At 33.3% G+C, this 22057-nt stretch overlaps 1 protein-coding gene across 1 annotated transcript in view; it reads right to left on the bottom strand.

Annotated features, from left to right (window-relative positions):
• Positions 1-5195, bottom strand: part of LOC139525290 (uncharacterized) — a 34204-nt gene extending 29009 nt beyond the window's left edge. The window contains exon 1 of the mRNA XM_071320493.1: positions 5048-5195. Within this exon, the coding sequence (XP_071176594.1) occupies positions 5048-5090 (43 nt within the window). The 5' untranslated portion in view covers positions 5091-5195. The remainder of the gene's footprint in view (positions 1-5047) is intronic.
• Positions 5196-22057: the final 16862 nt, after the last annotated feature.

Below are 22057 nucleotides of genomic sequence, written 5' to 3'. Positions count from 1 at the left end.
TTTGTAGATCTTACTTTGCTGAACGTTATTGCTGTTTACAGTTTATCTCTATCTATTATAATATTCAAGATTACCAAAAACTGCAAAATTTCCTTAAAATTACTGATTCAGGGGCAGCAACCCAACAATGGGTTGTTCGATTTGTCTGAAAATTTCAGGGCAAATAGATCTTAACCTAATAGATTATTTAATCCCTGTCAGATTTGCTGTAAATGCTTTGGTTTTAGACTTATAAACCAAAATCCACATTTTACCCCTATGTTCTATTTTTAGCCATGGCAGCCATCTTGGTTGGTTGGCAGGGTCACACCACACATTTTTTAAACTAGACACCCCAATGATGATTGTGGCCAAGTTTGGATTCATTTGGCCCAGTAGTTGCAGAGGAGAAGATTTTTGTAAAAGATTACTAAGATTTACGAACTAGAGGCTCTAAAGAGCCTGTGTCGCTCACCTTGGTCTATGTGAATATTAAACAAAGGAAGCAGATGGATTCATGACAAAATTGTGTTTTGGTGATGGTAATGTGTTTGTACATCTTACTTTACTAAACAGTCTTGCTGCTTACAATTATCTCTATCTATAATGAACATGGCCCAGTAGTTTCAGTGGAAAATGTCAATAAAAATTTACAAATTTTATGAAAATTGTTAAAAATTGACTATAAAGGACAATAACTCCTTAGGAGGTCAACTGACCATTTCGGTTATGTTGACTTATTTGTAACTCTTACTATGCTGAACATTATTGCTGTTTACAGTTTATCTCTATCTATAATAATATTCAAGATAATATTCAAAAACAGCAAAATTTCCTTAAAATTACCAATTCAGGGGCAGCAATCCAACAACGAGTTGTCCGATTCATCTGAAAATTTCTGCGCAGATAGATCTTGACTTGATAAATAAGTTTAACCCGTGTCAGATTTGCTCTAAATGCTTTGGGTTTTGAGTTATAAGCCAAAAACTGCATTTTACCCCTATGTTCTATTTTTAGCCGTGGCGGCCATCTTGATTTGATGGTCAGGTCACCGGACACATTTTTTTAAACTAGATACCCTAAAGATGATTGTGGCTAAGTTTGGATTAATTTGACCAAGTAGTTTCAAAGGAGAAGATTTTTGTAAAAGATAACTAAGATTTACGAAAAATGGTTAAAAATTGACTATAAAGGGCAATACCTCCTAAAGGGGTCAACTGACCATTTCGGTCACGTGACTTATTTGTAAATCTTACTTTGCTGAACATTATTGCTGTTTATAGTTTATCTCTATCTGGGACAATACCCCTTATGCGCCTTCAAATGAGGAACACAAAAGTCATGTGTAAACAAAAAATCTCTGTGTAGTGATATTTGACACATTTCTATGATAAACAAATGACTGAGCTGAACCATTAGTGTTAATTTAGAAAGTAAGAGAACACAGAATAAATGTGTAAAAACCATGGAGCTATTAAATGTGTTCAAAGTATTAAAATTTCAAAGAACTTATTGTGTTAAAAATGGGATTTTTTACCATGAGGAGCCACATCGCAAAAGGATACTCGGGGTTTGCTAAATTACGGAAAAATGAATCACACTTCGTACCCCGAAAATTTAACCACATATGTAAAAATGTCTCAGCTTCGAAACAAGCCATCATACATACAAAATTTTCTGACGGTCAAAGTTCAGGAGTAATAAAATTTATTCACTGAATGTCAACTTTAATTTATCTGAAAAAAACCAAAATATTTTCAAAACTCAAATGAACATTTGTGTGCTTTTGAGGTGCTTAGATGGCAGGAAATTGCATCTTATTTCGGAAAATTTTCTTGGGGGGGGCATGCCCCCAAACCCCCTAGCTAGTTCAGGCCGCGTTGCGGCCCTCACCGGTGATAGAGGTGGACTACCAGGACTACCCAAAATTTTTCCTTGGTAGTCCTGTGGACTACATCACCTCTAATGTTAGTGTCAAACCCTGACATATAAAGCCAGTCTTAATCAACTGAGCTAGAGAATCGATTCTTTGGCTCACTGGGTTAACGCACTGACTCACGCAGGCAATCGCGGTTCGAATCCTGGTAGTGACGATATAAATTAGTAGAGTAGATACATGCTCTCCGGTTACATTTGGCGCCCGACTAAAAAATCCATGATGATTATCTTGAGTTTAGTGAGGGCCCTAATGGGGTTTCTGATTATGTGATTACTTGGCCGTTTTTTTGATGATTATTTGATTATTAAGCCAAATATTTCATGATTATTTGATTACCTAGGACTGTATTTTTAGTTTATGATTATTTGATTACTAAAGATAAGCAAATATTTAATGATTATGTGATTATATTGGCAAAAAAATGGTGATTATGTGATTACTAGGACCCCCCCATGAGGGGCCTCTATAGTCAGGGTTTGTGTTGTTAAGAGTCATATATAAAGATATGATGACTCTTGTGGTGGGGGAATAGTGTAACGGGGTTGCTTCCCCTCCTTAGTACAGGTAAACAGGGCTCATGCTACCAGGCAACTTGGGCGAAGAAGTCGCCTTCTCGACCGTCACTTCGCTTTCCCTGACCCCCAAAAGCGAAAACAAGTTGCCCTGTTCTTGACGATAGTCGCTTTCAGTCGCTTCCGTCATCGGACATTTTCAATTTTTACCAAGTTGATGAAACATCAATTTTTTATTGATAATTAAAGAAATTCAGACATAAACGATTCATTATCTTCAGAAAAGAGGTTGAAGCATCGTCTTTGTAGTGTGTAGCAGGTTATTTGATAAAAATACAACTTTTTATCACTTCGTGCATTTCTGCAAGTTCCAGTGCTTGTTACTCGAAAACGTACATCAACCTCCAATTCGGCGGCAACATAAGTTTGTTACTTCATTTAAATGTGATAAAAGTTGTCTCCAGTAAATTTTTAATCCATTTATTGCATTAAAAACGTCATGTTCCTTTCCAAATAACTTGTCAAACATCGTTTATTTTTGTAAATTTCTTGCATTCGTCCGCCATTGACCGATTTCTGAACTTCGGATCTGAACCGGACCAGCTATGACCGAAATCCGTACTTTTACAATAATAACTACGGACGCACGGATGGAACAGCTGACAGAAGAATATTGATCCCAAAGGGAAAAATTACGCATTCCACACGCATTAACCCTTTCAACGCTATACACGGCATATGCCGCGATGACGTACGCCGTTCGCCACTGCTATTCGCGGCATATGCCGCGATGAAAAAGGATTTTTCATAAGGACTCTTAAACCATTCGGTTTTCATTCGGGTTCTCTCTAATTTTTCCTCGTTTGAATCTAGGATATGCAAGGTCTCATTTGCGCTTGAAATCCCGACAATTTTTATAGTAAAATCATGCAGTAGAAGGAAAATAGAAGGAAAATAAAAACAAATATTTTGACAAATGCAAATGGCGGAAATCGGAAACGAAGCTGTAAATATGGAAAAATTTCAGCATTTCCTTGGCGAAACTTACAACGAGGATTAGTTAAAAGGTTTCTTGTTATCTCAATGTGTTTATTACATAAAATTCATGTGGGAAATATGATTTGATCGATCATTACGAGACGTAGAAAAAGGGGGGAAAACGGAGGTTGACTGAAATTTTTTAGGACGGAGCTATTTATTTGTGCCACGATTACATAAAACGTTATGTATGGTACAATTCGCTACGGAATCGGGCAACTGGTGTCTTCTTTACAATATGGCAGATAAAACAACAAAATAAATGAAGACTAAAAGTAGTTTTTATTCAAAATTCAACACAAATGTAATAAATTACACCTTTTACCTGTTAATTACCTGAAAACGCAGGTAACCTGATAAAAATTTCAGTAAAATAATTGCCTAACATTACAGTTAATGCTCTCCTGAGCATTTTCATGCAATAACTTTCTCTGTATCTCATATAATAAAAAAGATACAGCAGTCTGAAAAGGAAAATACTGTTCTAATGAATGTACTAAAAAAAAATGCAGCAGCAGCAGCCATTTTTCTATTTTTTTGTGTAGCGTTGAAAGGGTTAAGAGACTTTTGGTAACATCTAATTGATTGGTGTATATAATTCCCTATATTTTTTATGGATTGTTTCAAACTATTGATTAAAGTTGCTTAACTCTGAGACTATTATACTAATATCAATATATTCTGGCCCAGCTTAATAACCTTTATATTTTTTTTTATGAGAAACACTGAATGTCATACACAAGATAATTTTTAATTAAATTGTAATTGATATATTATAATTTCTTTACATTTTTTAAAATAATTTTTTTTTTTTAGTGCTAGATATTTAGTTGGTAGTTTCTCACAAGAACCTTAGTAAAACTTAAACAACTTTTAATTTCAAATGTTACTTAAATTGTAATTTTTTTTACTCAGATATGAATTGAACAATATAAAAAGAACATTATTTACATATGGCCCTTTATACTATAGTAAAATCCAAACATTGTATCGCAGCGCGCGAATGAGCACTTCTCTTTCAAATCTCACCACTTCTCCCTATCAGTTTCAAAAAGAGAAGTCACTTCTCCCTATAATTCTGAAGTAGTGTGAGCCCTGGGTAAAACATATAAAGCCAGTCTTAATCAACTGAGCTAGAGACACTGACTGTCACGCAAGGCGACCGGGGTTCGAATCCCAGTGGTAATGATATAAATTTGTAGAGTAGATACATGCTCTCCGGTTACAGACTTCAAACTTCCACTAAAAAAATCATCATTGAAGTATCTTAGTAAAAGTGGGACCAATGAATAAAGATATCTTAAGAAGTTGAATTATCTCCCCTTGTTGGTCAACACTTGAACATGTTGAATAAATAATTTTATATGAATTCAGTCAAACTTTCATTGCTCTATATATACCTACTAACAATTTTCGACATAATTAAAAATAATAAATAAGTAGATATGTATTAAAACAGGTAATAGACCTGTTAAATTTGAAATAAACACAGCAGTTTCGTGTCAACAAGTTGAACAACATCAAACATCATGTACATGGGTGAAGTTTTTCGTGTATGTAATTAATGCAATATACTCACCAAGCGAAAGAACTAATAATAATGTAAATAATTTGTACGACATGCTGATAATTTTCGTTGTTGCGATAAATATACTATTTCTTGTTCGCTTCCTGTTTCTCTACAATAATGGCGGTCATTACAAACCAAGCCAATTTACCTATGTTTTGAAATACAAATATATAAGGTAGTCACTAGAATTGTTCAATTTTGAATAAATGACATATTAAATGTATAAAGATCATATTTTATTTTCCTATTATAAAAAAGCATTTAACAACGTGAAATCTTTTGCTATAGTGCTGAGAACTATTTTTTGTCTACCTGAAATGCGCATTAATATTACCTGTCAAAATACCACAGGTATGCATCAGTTATTGACATAATTTTGAATAAATAGTGTGATTAGGTATTACGCATTGGAAATGACTCGTATTGTATTTGGTTGTTTTTTGCAGTGCTTTTTTTTTTTATCGTGCTTTTTTTTTTAACAGAGTGAGACTTTGAACATTATAGCATCAATTCTCCACAAGGATCTTCGGTCCATCTGAAAGATTGAAAAGTTATCATTTTTTTTCAATTATTCTAGACTATCTCTAATTAATTTAAGAAAAAAAGAAAGTTACATCCGCCGTAATCATACTTACAGTAACATTCTACTAGTAGGCCGATTCTGTGAGGCCAATTAAATTATAGTCCGAGTTCATAGTGGACAAAAAGAGTTATTTTTTTATATTAAACAATAACTTTTTAATATTAAAAAATCAGTTTCTAATATTAAAAAATCATTTTCTAATATAAGAAAATCCTTTTTTAATTTTAGAAAAACGTTCTAAAATTATCCACTTTGGCTTGCCATAGAGGATATATCATAGAGCTATATATATAAATAATATTATGAGCCAATATTTCAAGGACTGAGTGATTTCTCCCATGCCATGGACATATGCACGTATTGGACGTTAAAAGTGCATATTTTACTCAAAATGGTTTAGATTATATATTTTTGTTGTTTTTTGTGGGTTTTTTTGTGTGTTTACGGGTCAAAACTGGTCCAAGTGAACATGACGGTTAATTATTATATAAAAAGTTATAACTAATTTTTTTTCTATAGTTTGTTCTTTCTTAATTATATTGTGTGTTATTAAAATCCTAGGTTATTGGAATGGTAGGTGACGTGCAATCATGTTTAAACCCGCAATGTTATGTGTGAGCCTGCGACTTGAGCTGTCACTACACATTCATGTTATGCAGAGCTTTATCAACAAGCTAGACGATAAAGACGTTTTCACTCTTTGTAGATTTAGAACCGTAAATCACAAGCTCCCAATAGAATCTGGTAGATGGAAAAACATACCCAGAGAAAATCGAACTTGTAACTTATGTAATAGTAATGAAATTGGAGATGAATTTCACTATATTTTAGAATGTACATATTTTTCCTAAGAAAGGAAAGAATGTATAGATGAAAAATTCTGTACCAACATAATACTCTCAAGTTTAAAGCAGTTATGAATTTTTCAAAACAATCAAAACTTAAAAAGCTGTGTAAGCTCATTGGAATCATTAATACAAAAATGGATTCTCTCTGATAAAATGGAATCCTTCCGAAACCTATGCATTCTTTTCTTCTCTATTTGCTGTAACCTCACCATGTTTTATAGTATTATTATGTATGTCTATGTATTTCTGTATACCATTGTATCAACATAGGTTCTTCAGAATAAAACTTATATATATATATAGGAGCTTGGAATTCGGTGGTTCTTGTTTGTTACTGATTATCAGATCTGATAGGCTGGCTGGATGGGGTTTACAAATGATTAGAGAACAAGAGGCTGTCACAACGACAGCAAACCGGATTTATTAATATTTATTTGTGTCCTGGCAATATCACAAGAACCATTACTGATGAATGGTGAAAGTGAAAATCGTCAATATCAAATTTGACCTCCATTTTGTCATCAGTATCAACATCTTAAAATTTGAAAAGCTTAGATTGAATGGTTCATGAGTAAATGCAACAACGTGAATGGAAACGCCATTTCACAATCTTTCAAGAACCATAACTCCTGAACGGTAAAAGTCAAAATCGTCATTATTAAACTTGACCTCCATTTTGTCATCAGTAACAACATATTAAAATTTGGGAAGCTTAGGTAGAACAGTTCACGCGTAAATGCACGGACACGACTGGAAACTCCATTTTTCAATCTTTCAAGAACCATAACTCCTGAACAGTAAAAGTCAAAATCGCCATTATTGGACTTGATCTCCATTTTGTCATCAGTAACAACATATTAAAATTTGGAAAGCTTAGGTAGAACAGTTCATGCGTAAATGCAGGGACACGACTGGAAACTCCATTTTTCAATCTTTCAAGAACCATAACTCCTGAACGGTAAAAGTCAAAATCGCCATTATTGAACTTGACCTTCATTTAGTTGTCAGTAACAACATATTAAAATTTTAAAAGCTTTGGTTGAACGGTTCATGAGTTAATGCACGGACAACATTTGATTCCCGCCCGCCCAACCGCCCGCCCGACCGCCCGCCCGACCGACCGCCCGCCGTACATCCCCAAATCAATAACCGACATTTTTGTCACAAAAATCCGGTTAAAAATGGGCAAAAAGTGGAGAATAAGGCCACGTTAAAAAAATATAAATTGGTTCTTAAAAGACAGTTTTTTACAATCTTAAAATTTCGTGCTTTGACCAGTTATTTCAAGAACTATAACAGACAGATTCCGAGAACTGTAAGCAGTTACCAGCTTTAAATTTACGCGATATACAAAAAGAGCTTAATTGACCGAAACCTTTTTTTAAACTGCATTATTTTGAAAATGATAATATATCTATCAGTGGCGGATCCAGAAATTTTCATAAGTGGGGGCCCACTGACTGACCTAAGAGGGGGCCCGCTCCAGTCACGCTTCAGTGATTCCCTAAATAAGCAACCATTTTTTTCCCAAAAGGGGGGGGGGGCGGGCTCCCAGCCCCCCCCCCCCCTAAATCCGCCTCTGTCTATGGGAAGATTGGGGAGGGGAACTATGAGTATCCGAGATTTCGTATATGGATTATGCATGAAATTCTTAATTTTGTGTGATACAAAGAAAACTAAACCATAATATTGTAAAATAAAGTACGAGAAGAAAGCTAGAAAAATGTGCTTTTTGAAAATAAAAATGGGGGTCAAGGGCTTCTTTTGTGACTTGAAACAACAAAGGTAAATTCCTAACATATTCCTTCATAAAAGTAACATTATCTGAGTTATCTCCCATGGTATTGATTATTTTTTATCAATAAAAGATTCTGTATTTGTAAATGCAGTCATTAAAAATTAAATAAAACACACATGTTATGAATAATTCATTTATAGATGATCATCATTACAAATGTTTTATATTCCTCTCAAAATTTGCACATTTCATTAAAGATCTAGACTGATTGTTTTCTACACCCAAGTTAAATAATATGATCGATATATTTGAAGTAGAGTTCTATTTTTTTAAAAGCAATATAGTTAACATGAGCCAGAATACCACTAACACGACACATTCATCGACGGATTGTACCGTTTTAGCAGATATCTTGAAAACAGTTGTCCGTTTACGGAAGAACGAATGGTCACAATGGAGAAAAAATACGAAAGCATAGATAGTTTTTCAAAAACACTTTGTGAAATAGAAACAATCGTTAACATGGTTAATGAAATAAATTAACGGAATTCTAAAATAGAGAACAGTGTGGAAGGTTTGAGTTCGGTAGTAGATGGTGTTATCGATCGGTGTATATGTAAAGAAAACAGACAAGAAATAGGTGAAATGAAAGTCAAACTGCCGGAAATCGAGTCAGATAAAAATCAGCCGAAAACATCTGACAATTCGGAAAAAATGAAACGTCTAGAAGAGCATAAAGTTGATCTTCAGTGCAGGTCCAAGAAAAATAACTTGATATTTTCCCAGAGGCGGATTTAGGGGGGGGCAGGGGGCCAGGGCCCCCCCCCCTTTTTGGGAAAAAATTTGGTTGCTTATATAGGGAATCACTGAAGCGTGACTGGAGCGGGCCCCCTCTTAGGTCAGTCAGTGGGCCCCCACTTATGAAAATTTCTGGATCCGCCACTGTTTCCGGCCTATACTTTCAAAGAGATGAACAAAATTGAAAAGTTTTTGTATTATGAACTTAAAATTGATCAAAATTTTGTATTCGGAAATTGTCACAGATTCGAAAAACCAGGACTAAATGGCGTAAGAACGATCGTAGCCCGCGTTATTTATCGGAAAGATCTTGAAACAGTTATAAATAGAGCATCTTAGAGGGAAAACATTCGGCATCAAGGAGAAATCCCTAGCGAAGTCGAAGCAAGACGAAATAAATTATATCCCGTTATGAAGAATCAAGACGGTAAACGCGTGAACCTAGCTAGAGACAAATTATACATCGATGGGAAAGAGTTTCTTTATTAAACAATGACAGTATTGACAAACTCAATCAGCAAAGCCCACCCATACCTCCAAGACCAGGAAAAGGAGCAAGACGAGACTCATATGAACAGGGTTCTGTTATAAACGATGCCGACAAACAATCCTCCTCCCAAACTGGGTGCACTTCAAGCAACACAGAGCAAAGGAAGTAGGACAGGCCAACAAGAGGAGTGAACTGTAGGGTTTTAAAAATTCAGGATATTAAATAGTGTTGTCTAAATGTCTGTGGAATCAAGTCAAAATTACTAATACCAGATTTTGAAGTTTTAATAACGTCACATGATATATATATTTTTTTTTACAAACAAAACAAGACAAATTAGATATATCAAATCTACCAAACGGCTATACTTATATTTCAAAATGTAGGAATAAGTCAATTTCGGAGTAGATCTGGTGGTATAGCTGTAGTGTTTAAAAATGAAAACTACCTTAAATTCCCTAAAACAGATTCTGAAAATGTACAATGGGTTAAATTTTCCAGAGATCTTTTTAAAGATGAGTTTTTGTTAGGATGGGTATATATACCCCCTGATAATTCAAAATATTCATCAGTATAGATGCCTTCTCCGAAGTTGAAAATGAATTAATTTCATTAAGATATTAATGATAACAGATATGCACTGGTTGGGGGTTTCAATGCCAAAACCGCAGATCTTCCAGACTTTTGTAGTCCGGATGATAACTTCTTACAAATTATGAACATTTATAGTGATGAAGAAATTTTGAAATATTTTCATGACCATATAATAATATTGTTAAAACCGGAATATCTTTGTACAGGTATACACAGTGTAAATGTAAACCCAACACCTTCGGACATAGACTTTTAGAATTCTGTAAGAAAATTATTTATACATTGCAAATTCTAGAGTAGATTGTGACAAATATATAAGAAATGTTACTTGCAATGATACAAGTGTTGTGGAATACTTGCTTTTATCCTCTAATATGTTTTCTAATATAATATAAATATGTTCAAAGTCGAGGACTTTAAGCCCCTGTTTTCAAATGTTCACTGTCATATTAGTTTCTCACTATTAGTTGATGTAGTTGTTATTGAAGCAACTTGCATTGTTACACAAAACCAAAATATAAAATGGAATAGTAATAACAGCCTGAATTTATAGAACACGTAAGAGTAAATGAAGAAACTAATATTAGAAATATAGAAACTTCGTTAGATGAGTTACTCTTAAAACAAAATATATTACAGTCTGATATTGATACAGATGTAAATAATTTGTGTGATATGTTTAAAATATCATCTGCTAACGTATTTGGAAAGACATGTAAAAATTCTAAATATGAGAAATTTAATAACCAACCTTGGTATAATACAAAATGTGCATCTAAAAGAAAGATTTTTCACAGAGCTTAAAGGAAATATGGGTATTTAAAAAGTTAGTCAAATAAAAATTCATTAAAGAAGGCAAGTAGAGAGTACAAAAGACAGATGAACAAATATTTCCAAGATTATCAGATAAAAACTGCTAATACTCTGAGACAAAAATCTAAGACTGATCCTAAAGGCTTATGGAAAATATTAAACAATATTGACAAACCCAAATCTAGTAATAACGACAAGGTTATTTGGATCCTTTTTATGAATATTTTAAAAAGCTGAATGAGAATGTTGATGAGGATGAAGAACATGATATTAATTTTGATAAAATTCATCCAGAGAATATTGATAATATTCTAAATTCTTCATTTACAGAAGACGAAATTTTGGCTGTTGTGAAAAAAAACTTAAAAACAATAAAGTCTCTGGATATGATAATATTATAAAAAATACAATTCACTTTATGGTGCCTATATACTGCAAACTATTTAATATAATATTAGATTCCGGAAAAATACCAAGCTCTAGGTCAGAAGGTATTATCCTACCAATCTTTAAAAATAAAGGTAATATTTATGATCCAAGTTCATATAGACCTATCACATTAATAGTGTCTTGTTTGGGTAAGACTTTCACTGCTATCCTGAATGAAAGACTTAGCAAATTGTCAGATGAGATAGGATTAATAACAGAAGCTCAAACTGGTTTTAGAAAAGGATATAGCACAACTGATAATATTTTCATTTTGTATGCTTTAATTTCAATCTACCAGTCACTTGGCAAAAACATATACTGTACCTTTGTTGATTTTTCAAGGGCATTAGATACAATATCGAGAGCCTCATTATGGATTAAGTTACAAAATGCAGATATAACTGGAAAAATGTTCAAAGTACTGCATAGTTTATATGATACTGTTAAATCTTGTGTAAAAAGCAGTCAAGAATGTTCTGCATTCTTTATGTGCGACATAGGAGTAAGACAAGGAAAGAATCTGTCTCCTTTCCTTTTTGCAATATATTTAAATGACCTAGAAGATTTCTTTATCCAAAATAATAATTGTAGCTTAGAAAAAGTTGAAAACTTATGTTTTGATAATCTTGATATTTATGTCAAAATATTTGCATTCCTTCATGCTGATGACACCATAATTCTTGCAGAAACACTGACCGGAGTCTTTACAAAACGCTTTGGATATCTTTGAAGCCTATTGTACTAAATGGAAGTTGAAAGTGAACTTGAATAAAACAAAAGTTGTAACTTTCGACAAGAGAAAATCCAAACATAACGTGGCCTAATTTTAAAACTTTTTGGCAATAATCTAGATATAGAAGACTCTTACTCTTATTTAGGAGTGATTTTAAGTTACAATCAGATGGTTCCTTTGTTGAGGGGTTGTAATTTAAAAATACCCATAGAAACCGGAAGGGGGACAAACATTCCTAAAGAAGAAAGAATATGCCATTTATGTCATATAGGAATTGGCACTGAATTTCATTACCTTTTTGAGTGTCAGTTTCCGACAGTCGTAAAAATACGAAACACACATATAACCTATTTACTTCACTAGATATCCATGTTATCAGAAAATGATAGGCTTATTGTCACTAAGTAATGTAAAAGTGTTAAAAGATCTAACACTTTTTATTAGTAAATTTAAGAACATTTTGTAAAATGCATTTTTTATGTGTTTTCCTTTGTTATACCCACCATTGTTTTGTATTGTTTGTATATATGTAATTGGAATTCCAATGGGGACTAACTGTGCACCACTTATTGCGGACCTGTTTTTGTATTGTTATGAGTTACAATTTATGACTAAAATTAGCAAAGACCCATCAAAACAACATTTGATACAAAAATTTAACAATACTTTTAGATATTTGGATGATATATTGGCTCTAAATAATGACGACTTCAGTATGTATACTAAAGAAATTTATCCTGTAGAACTTACTTTAAATAAAGCTAATGATAACAATGACCACTGCCCTTTCCTCGATCTTGATATCTATATCATAAACGGGAAGCTTAATACAAAAATTTATGATAAAAGAGATGATTTTTCATTTCCTATTGTTAATTATCCATTTTTAGATGGTGACGTTCCCTTGTCACCATCTTATGGTGTTTATATATCTCAACTTGTACGATTCGCTCGTGTATGTAACAATGTATTAGATTTTAGCGAGAGAAATTTATGTATTACTGAAAAATTATTACACCAGGGTTTTCGATATCACAAACTGGTCAAAACATTTACTAAATTTTATCACCGGTATAAGGAAACAATTCGTAAATATAACTCAACATGCAGACATCTTATACGTTCAGGTATTTCACATCCAAAATTTTATGGAAATATTCTTTATAAAGCACAAAAATGTCAGTATTCTCCTCAGAAACTAACAAAACCTTTAAATAGACTTATTAAAAGGGGATATAGTTACGATACTGTTGTCAGGTCATTAAAGATTGCATATTTTGGCTTTAACATTGATTCACTGATAGGGTCTTTGCATCGGAACTAAACACATTTATTTCTTTAAAAAAAACAGTTGTTGGCATGACACGGGTTATGTTCTTCTCATATATTTTATGATAGTATGATACTAAACCCCTAACGGGAGGGATTGTACCTGATATTCATATGATGAAGACATAATCTTTCAATCAGTTTAATTGAGGTCTGGAGCTGGCATGTCAGTTAACTGCTAGTAGTCTGTTGTTATTTATGTATTATTGTCATTTTATTTATTTTCTTTTGTTACATCTTTTGACATCAGACTCGGACTTCTCTTGAACTGAATTTTAATGTGCGTATTGTTATTGTTTTACTTTTCTACATTGGCTAGAGGTATAGGGGGAGGGTTGAGATCTCATAAACATGTTTAACCCCGCCGCAATTTTGCGCCTGTCCCAAGTCAGGAGCCTCTGGCCTTTGTTAGTCTTGTATGATTTTAAATTTTAGTTTCTTGTGTATGATTCGGAGTTTAGTATGACGTCCATTATCACTGTACTATTATGCATATTTTAGGGGCCAGCTGAAGGACACCTACGGGTGCGGGAATTCTCGCTACATTGAAGACCCATTGGTTGCCTTCGGCTGTTGTTTGCTCTATGGTCGGGTGGTTGTCGCTTTGACATATTCACCATTTCCTTTCTCAATTTTATGTAAATATTGTATTCCTCTTGTTACACGTATGTATTGTGTCTGAGTGATCAAATAAAAGTTGAAGTTGAATGCTATAATTATTATGCAAGCTGGTCAGATACATCCCATCTACAGTAAGTGGTAAAGTACAGAAATGCCAATATGATCCATTCACGAATAAACATAATTTGAAGACTACTTATATTTGATTTTGATTTTATGATTTTGATTAATTATCCCTGGGAACAGTATACCTCAATATATATGTTCCTGATTATCCCTATACTATGACAGGTGAAAACTGTGCACTACAAAAATACAAAATACTAGATCTACGGAAATAGCATAAAAGATTGCTATGAAGGTAAAAAAAATAAAATAGTATGACTTTTCCATATGAAAGTTTCAGGCTCTAATCAGCCTCTTGTATTAAATTTAATCAGTCATCTTTTCTAAAAATCGATCAGTGAGTAAATCAAATGTCCCAAATTCAAGTAAGAGTGCTAGAAAAATTTAACTGATATAATTACACCGCCGTGATTTGAGCGTATTTTTTTTCCTTCTGGATGTTGAACATTTGTGCATTGAAAATACAGGCTTTCTAATGCTGACCATGACTTAGAAAAGTCTCTACCAAAGATATCCAATGAATATACTGTCCCGAAAATCTCAGTGCAATACAGAAACAATAAACACATTTGAACAACCACGGGGTGTATTGTGATATATGTAAGATAGCAGGAAATCATGTTTGAATAGGGCATATAATTTAGAGATTACATGACAATTTTGATAAATAAACGGCCGATGGCGAGAACATAAAGTAGTTCGCATAAGAGATCAGTTTTATTTTAAGGATAAATAGACTATTGTAAAAATCTTAATTGTTGTAAAAATATAATTATTTCCGTACTCATGCATACCTTAAGTACAACAAAATTGGTTTTTTTTTACGTTGTATATTATTTTATTTGGCTGCATTTTGTCCAAGTTAATGGTTGTCTTTCTGATATTGTTTCAAATCAAACCTTGTTTTATACATTTTGTGTTTACATGTTCATTGTATATCATAGATCAAACTAATTCGTTCAGTGTATGTTCACTTGTTTTTGCCAATATGACGTCTTCTGATTGAGCTAAGCCATTGATATCTTATAGTTTGAATGGTTCTATACACTAGTAATTTTTTGGACCCTATAATTTATAGCTTGCTGCATGTTCGGTGTGAGTCTAGGCTTTGTATTTAAGGTTATACTTTGACCTATAATGCATGGACTGGTTTACTTTCACAAATTGTGATTTGGATGGAGAAATGTCTCATTTGCACTCGATTATACCACACCTTCATATATCTATATATCTGTAAAAAAAAAAAAAGGCAGAACACACACATTAGCTGGCATAAAAGATTTTGAAATTATGTATGTCGCTAAAAGCAGAAAATATATAAAGAACAGCATCAAAGTTATCAATACTTGACGAAGGACGAAGTTGATGTAGATTGGGACTACCATACTAACGTTAAATAGTATAATAGTCCCAGATGATGATAATAAAAACAATTGTTGCTATATGTATTATGCTATGGTATGATCATGTTATTAAATGCCCATTTTCCAAGACTAGAACCTTAGCAATTATATAAAGTAAATCGTTAAAAGGACTGTTAAAGAAAAAAAATCATTGTCTTGATTACTACCGGATTTAAAAAAATATTTGTGCAAAAACATTAAAAGGAGATGGCTAAAACATACTATCTTCATTTGTCGCTGGAATTGGTCACTAGCTTGCTTGTAGTGTGAATATACGGTAAAACAAACTGATATAGTGCGATCCTTTCTAATTATTAGTCAGTGGTTCATTTCGATGTTTAAAAGCTCGTATAAAGTCAACAGGTATCGTAAAATGATTAAGATTTATTATTCAAGTATTAAGTAAAACCGTGGGAATTTCATCTAGAAGCTCGTCATAAAATGAATAAGGATCACATGTAGAAATATAGAGTTATTTTGTTTCATATAAAGGAAAGTCCGAAATAAAATCATTTAAAGATAAGATCTGTTTAAACTTTTATTTTTTCATGTTTGATTACTATTATTAATGTTTACGAACAAAGATCGGTGAATGAAACCATAAGCAAACATATATAAAGATACAGATTTAAGAAACGATGTAGTAAGTCTATATAATATGACAACCTATAAGGTCTAAGGTTAAAATGCCTAGAGATCTGATTATATTACTAGTTTTTTTCAAGGTGAGATACGGTAGAGTATGCTTCAGTTCATCACGTTACATACTTTACATTTATTTTTTTCTCTAAATTCCAAATTCAAAACAACGGAGGACACACTGAAATGTCTCGCCTGCTTCATTGCTTATGAATGAATGATGGCATGCGAAACGTAATTGAGACCCAAGGTTTGAACTTTCACTAGAAGTATAAAAAACCTTAATATTACAATGTTTCGTAAGCAAAGGACAAGTTGGACACCGTGTCAGATGGACATGTAAATCTTACAATTACTCCATATACCATATATAGTTGATCTACAAATTTATTTAAAGAAACAGAGAAATATCACATTCACACAAAGTAAACCATGAAAATGAGGTCACTTTTCTGTTTAGTCCTATTTGACAACTTTGGAATTATTTAAAATAGTTTCAAATCATGTACCAGTTGACCCATAGTTACAGTACTGCGAAACACTTGTCAATACTGTTGGCTAACTTGAAGCGTGAAAATAGTCCGTCAGATCATAAAAGTAAAATGATATAATATTTCCATGGTCAGATAAACTATTTATAGGTATGATAAACGGAAATGCACTCCTGACAACTATTTTAAACACGGGAGATATAGCTTACTTACTACTTAAAACAAGCTGGAAAATAACCACAGGCTACTTAACAACACTATAAACATTAAGATTAATAATGAACCATAAAAATGAGGTCAAACTTCGATGAACCCTTACAGCCACAGCACATCTTTCATTTTTCTGTATACCAAATATAGGGAAAACGGTAGTATTACATTTTCCCAGCATTAGGTTGGCCTTTTGTGTACCCAAGACAGGTGAAGGAAGTCAAATTAGAAGCGCTGATTGGATGTAAGGGTACAATATATTGTTTTATATATCTATGAATAACTACAGTGTGTTAATTTACAATATAAATTTTAAAAATCTATTGAAATATTTTCTAGAGAATTATTCGAAAAGGCTTCCAAAATTTCATAAATTTGGTGCCAAATGACGGTGGGCATGGATAACATAAACCAGCTCCGTTGGAAATTGGTCATGATACTATTTGGCTTCAATTTTTAGAATACAGTAATAAAGTACTAACACCCAGGGGCGGATGCAGGAATTTTCGAAAGGGGGGTGCTAACCCAGGGCAAAGGGGGGGGTGCAGGGGGGAGGGGTGCAAAACATATGTCCCGATACAAATGCATTGATCGGCAAAAATAAAGGGGGGGTGCGCACCCCCGGAACCCCCCCCCCCCCCCCGGATCCGCCACTGACACCACACATAACTGTTTTATCCAGGTTTTTATTATGAAAACTGGTAAATTTAGAAAAATGTTAGTATTGTCGCCTATGGCAGAATAAATAGTACCGTTTTCCCTATAAATTACCTTTAAGTTACAGTATTTGAAAACTGGTCATGTAAACTTAAACCAATCATTTAATGAACACAAAAACAATGAAATTCCGGTTTACATACAGGCTTACATGTAAAAGCTAACAGTGAATCATCAGACTGAGATTATACTCATGATAACACAGTATTCTCAGATTCAGTTAAGTTATTTCTTTAGTATTCGGGAAACTGGTGTAACTACAAAATAAACGTTTCATTAACTTGTCCATATATTGTTTGTTGATATCAAAATAAAAGCGTTTATTATTTGCTTTAAGTTTGGTCAAAAAGGATAACACAAATACCGAACTCCAAGGTAAACTCAAAAAGGGGGAGAGTTCATTAAATACCGAACTCCAAGGTAAACTTAGAAAGGGGGAGAGTTCATTAAATACCGAACTCCAAGGTAAACTTAGAAAGGGGGAGAGTTCATTAAATACCGAAATCCAAGGTAAACTTAGAAAGGGGGAGAGTTCATTAAATACCGAATACCGAACTCCAAGGTAAACTTAGAAAGGGGGAGAGTTCATTAAATACCGAACTCCAAGGTAAACTCAAAAAGGGGAGAGTTAATTAAATACCGAACTCCAAGGTAAACTTAAAAAGGGGGAGAGTTCATTAAATCTGACAAAATACCGAACTCCAAGGTAAACTTAAAAAGGGGGAGAGTTCATAAAATCTGACAAAATCAAACGCTATCAATCAACGGAACAAGTGGAAACCAGCTGTCATATTCCTGACTTGGTATAGATGCTGGTACATGCTTTTTGTTATGCCCCACTTCACCCTGTCCCGTTGTTTCCGCTATACAAAGTAAAAATACCAAATAAAGTTCTATATACATATATAGTGTCAAGCACTTCCTCCGTTATCTAAACACAGTCATGTTCTTATTCTATAGCACATGAGGTTATTAATATTTTTTGCATTCTTAGCCGAGACAAAATACAGATAGTTAATGAGATTACAGCCGATTTCATGGCAAACAAATGTAATATCTTTGGTTAGCTTGCTTGCTTACAGCTTTTACATTAATGCTAGCAAGACAAATCTTTGTTTGGTTTGCTTGCTTTGTTTGTATCAATGTTTGCTCAAGCATGGTAATTAAGATAGGCGGGGCTTCAGCTTGTATACATCATACTTAAATTTTATTGGACGTTATTTTGGAGGTTAAGGACACTAAATTTTAAAACATCACATGACACATATTCTCACATGTTTCCTTACCTGTAAATATACAATACAGACAGGATTCTACTTCGTCGAAATTATCTTCCTATTACGCCAGTTCATTTTCACAATCGTAGAAATGGAAGACAATTTTTTTTTCGGAGATCCAACTTAAAGACTGTCGTTAAGCACTTTTAGTAAAATAGCTATTCGAATACACCTACTCTGATTTTGTGATCCATTGGATAGGTATTTCACTTGACCCCTATATTTCATCTTTTAGTACGGTGATTTTTTTTTATGTCAACCTGTAGCTTTGCTATATAAAATGATAGAGTCTGAAGTGAGATGATGTATCAAATACTCTTGTTTTGTACATTTTCAAGACAAAATATTCATCTCAAACACACCCTAACATAAAAAAGGTGCACTCGATTTTCTCTTTTCGATACAATTGTTTCCCATTTTTTGGAATATTTTCTTGAGTTGCATAATCGAAGGACAGACATTGAAATAACTGACTGAACTAATAGATTGATATGTTATAAAAACAATATTAGGTCAATTAATGTTGAAGGCCAGTTTCTCAGCCTCATACAAAAAAAGTTTATATTTTTCTTTCATTGATAAATTATTGTATTTTTACAGGTGAGAAAACATGTGAGAATATTTGTCATGTGATGTTTTAAAATTAAGTGTCCTTAACCTCAGACATAACGTCCAATAAAATCTAAGTACGATGTATACAAGCTGAAGCCCCGTCTATCTTAATTACCATGCTTGAGCAAACACTGATACAAACAAAAGCAAGCAAGCCAATCAAAGATTTGTCTTGCTAGCATTAATGTAAAAGCTGTAACTGAACTGTGAAGTTATTATTAGGTAAACTATCCTCCTTTCGAAGTAGCCTAGTCATACAGACTAGTGTAGTTTACATAACCTAATAATGACTTCACGGTTCATCTTACAAGCAAGCTAACCAAAGATATTACCTTTGCCTACACACTCAATGAAATCGGCTGTAAATGAAATTTCCGTCTTGTCCTTATGATAATAACGCAATTTATAATGTTGAATAGCGAGAGAACATGGATTTATTTGCACTGTTTTGAATATTCTAATTTGACATTTTATGCACATGTATACTGCACGGTGAATTACAAACGCACTGTATAGATGTTTACTGCCATAGGACTCTAAAAGTCATTGACATAAAATAAATTGATAGAACAACCCAATCTGAGTAATCTTGAGTTGTTATGTCATACATGTTATACCCACTTGTAAAAATCGAAATGCACAGATTTAATTATATATTTAACTAACATATTTCTGTAATAATAATAATTGTACCCCCCTCCCCCCCCCCCCCACAATCAAAAAAGAAAACAAAAAAAAAAACATTTACACACAATTCAAACAGTAGTCAGTTGTATAGCAGTATTGGATGTAAGAAATGTGACGAAGTATAGCAATGACTAAATTGACAAAATTTTGACTAAAAAAATATGTACCGTGTTTATGGTTCGCCGATAACGGAACTTTATAAGCGAGACGTAGGCATCATGTGTATAGTATTTTAACCAGATTGTGGTTTGACCCAGTCAGGTTTCAAAGAAGAAGTCCGGCAATATTTGATGTACAATTTTCCTCCTGGTGTTTCGCACATGAATAACTCGAGTCTACCTATAAATATGATATATTGCCGAATTTGCATTTTCTTTAACACTTGATTAATCTATATATGCATGTTTAGTCTCGATAACAGATTAATGTGCATTCATTTGTAACGAAAAATAGAAGTTTAAAGTTATGTATATGACAAAATGTGCAGCATTTTCGACTTTATTCGGCTTCGCATTAAATGCATGGAAAACGACATAACATGGGATCTAGATGAACATGGAAAATTATTATGATTGCAATAAAAGAAGTGAAAATCATTCAATCAACCGCCAATAAAGAAGCATCATTTTTATTGCAGTTCTTCATTTCGAAAATTGGACGTAATTTCAGATATTCCAGGCGCGTAGCAACCCGTACGCAAAAACGCAGTTGCGTACACATCGAAAATCGCACAAAAATAAAAATATGGTAAATCTAGTAAGAATAAAACTAAAGTGATGAAGTTAATAAAAAAAAAAAATTATACAAATATGTTAATGATCACTTTTTAGCTATATTCCTGATATTCCAAATTAACTGATGAAATAAAATATGACATTCTTAAGAGACCATGGACATCAATTCATTCTTATGAAACTGATAATGTATCTACCTTTCGTCGATCATTTGATAGCAGAGTTGAATACAAGACTTCTGACAGCAGAGCCACGTTATGCCGCACAAAAGTTAATCCCAAAAAACATTGACCAACTTACTTTAGCTGTTGGGAACATAATCTTTAATGAAATGCAGATGATGCCCATGTTACAAAAGACGAATTTCCAGAACGAAATTCGGAGATGGTTAGCAAATTGGACTGGATATTTTGATAACATTCCTAACAAGCTGCTGAGGAAACATTAAATGTTATAAACCAAGGATACCCGGGAATCTTTCAGATACTTAATGTATTTGCATGTATGCCGGTCTCGACGGCAACGCGGGCAGAACGGTTAGTACCGTGAGAAGAGTGAAGACCTAGTTAAGAAATACAATGAAAACAATTCATTTATCTGGACTCGGTTTTTTTAACATATATTAAGAAACAAATTAAAACAGACACGGTTTTGGACATCTTTATTAGAAAAAAAGAAAGGAAATGGGCATTGATTTTTCAGAATTAACTTTGAGAGAGAAAAAAAGCTGAAAAGCACTGCTTGTTCACTCATAAAATAAAACATAAAGATATGTGTTTGATTCGAATTTTTATTTATGTATTTTCTAAATACAAAAAAAATACCATTTAAGTTGCACAATGTTGGTTTAGAAATTAATTTGTTTTCTAATGTAAAGTGGGTGCAGCATGATTAGGTAACAAATAAAATATACCTAATCAAGCCATTTTAACCCACTACACATAAGAAAAGAAAAAAACAAATTGTTAAGCCAACAGTACGGGTTTCTTTGTTTTTCTCTGATCATGTATTTCCAAAGTTGATATGTTTCTCCTGAAATTAAGATTTCTGTGAGGTCATTTTAAGTACCCGAAAATTGCGAGAATGCAGGATTTTGCACGATTTACTCAAGAGCTTCTGGGGGCCTTCAGCGGCCCCCAAACCCCTG

This window comes from Mytilus edulis, chromosome 5 (genome assembly GCF_963676685.1).
Source record: "Mytilus edulis chromosome 5, xbMytEdul2.2, whole genome shotgun sequence".
Lineage (NCBI taxonomy): Eukaryota > Metazoa > Mollusca > Bivalvia > Mytilida > Mytilidae > Mytilus > Mytilus edulis.
The sequence above is the reverse complement of the archived record's forward strand: the minus strand, read 5'-3'. Positions and strand labels throughout refer to the sequence as shown.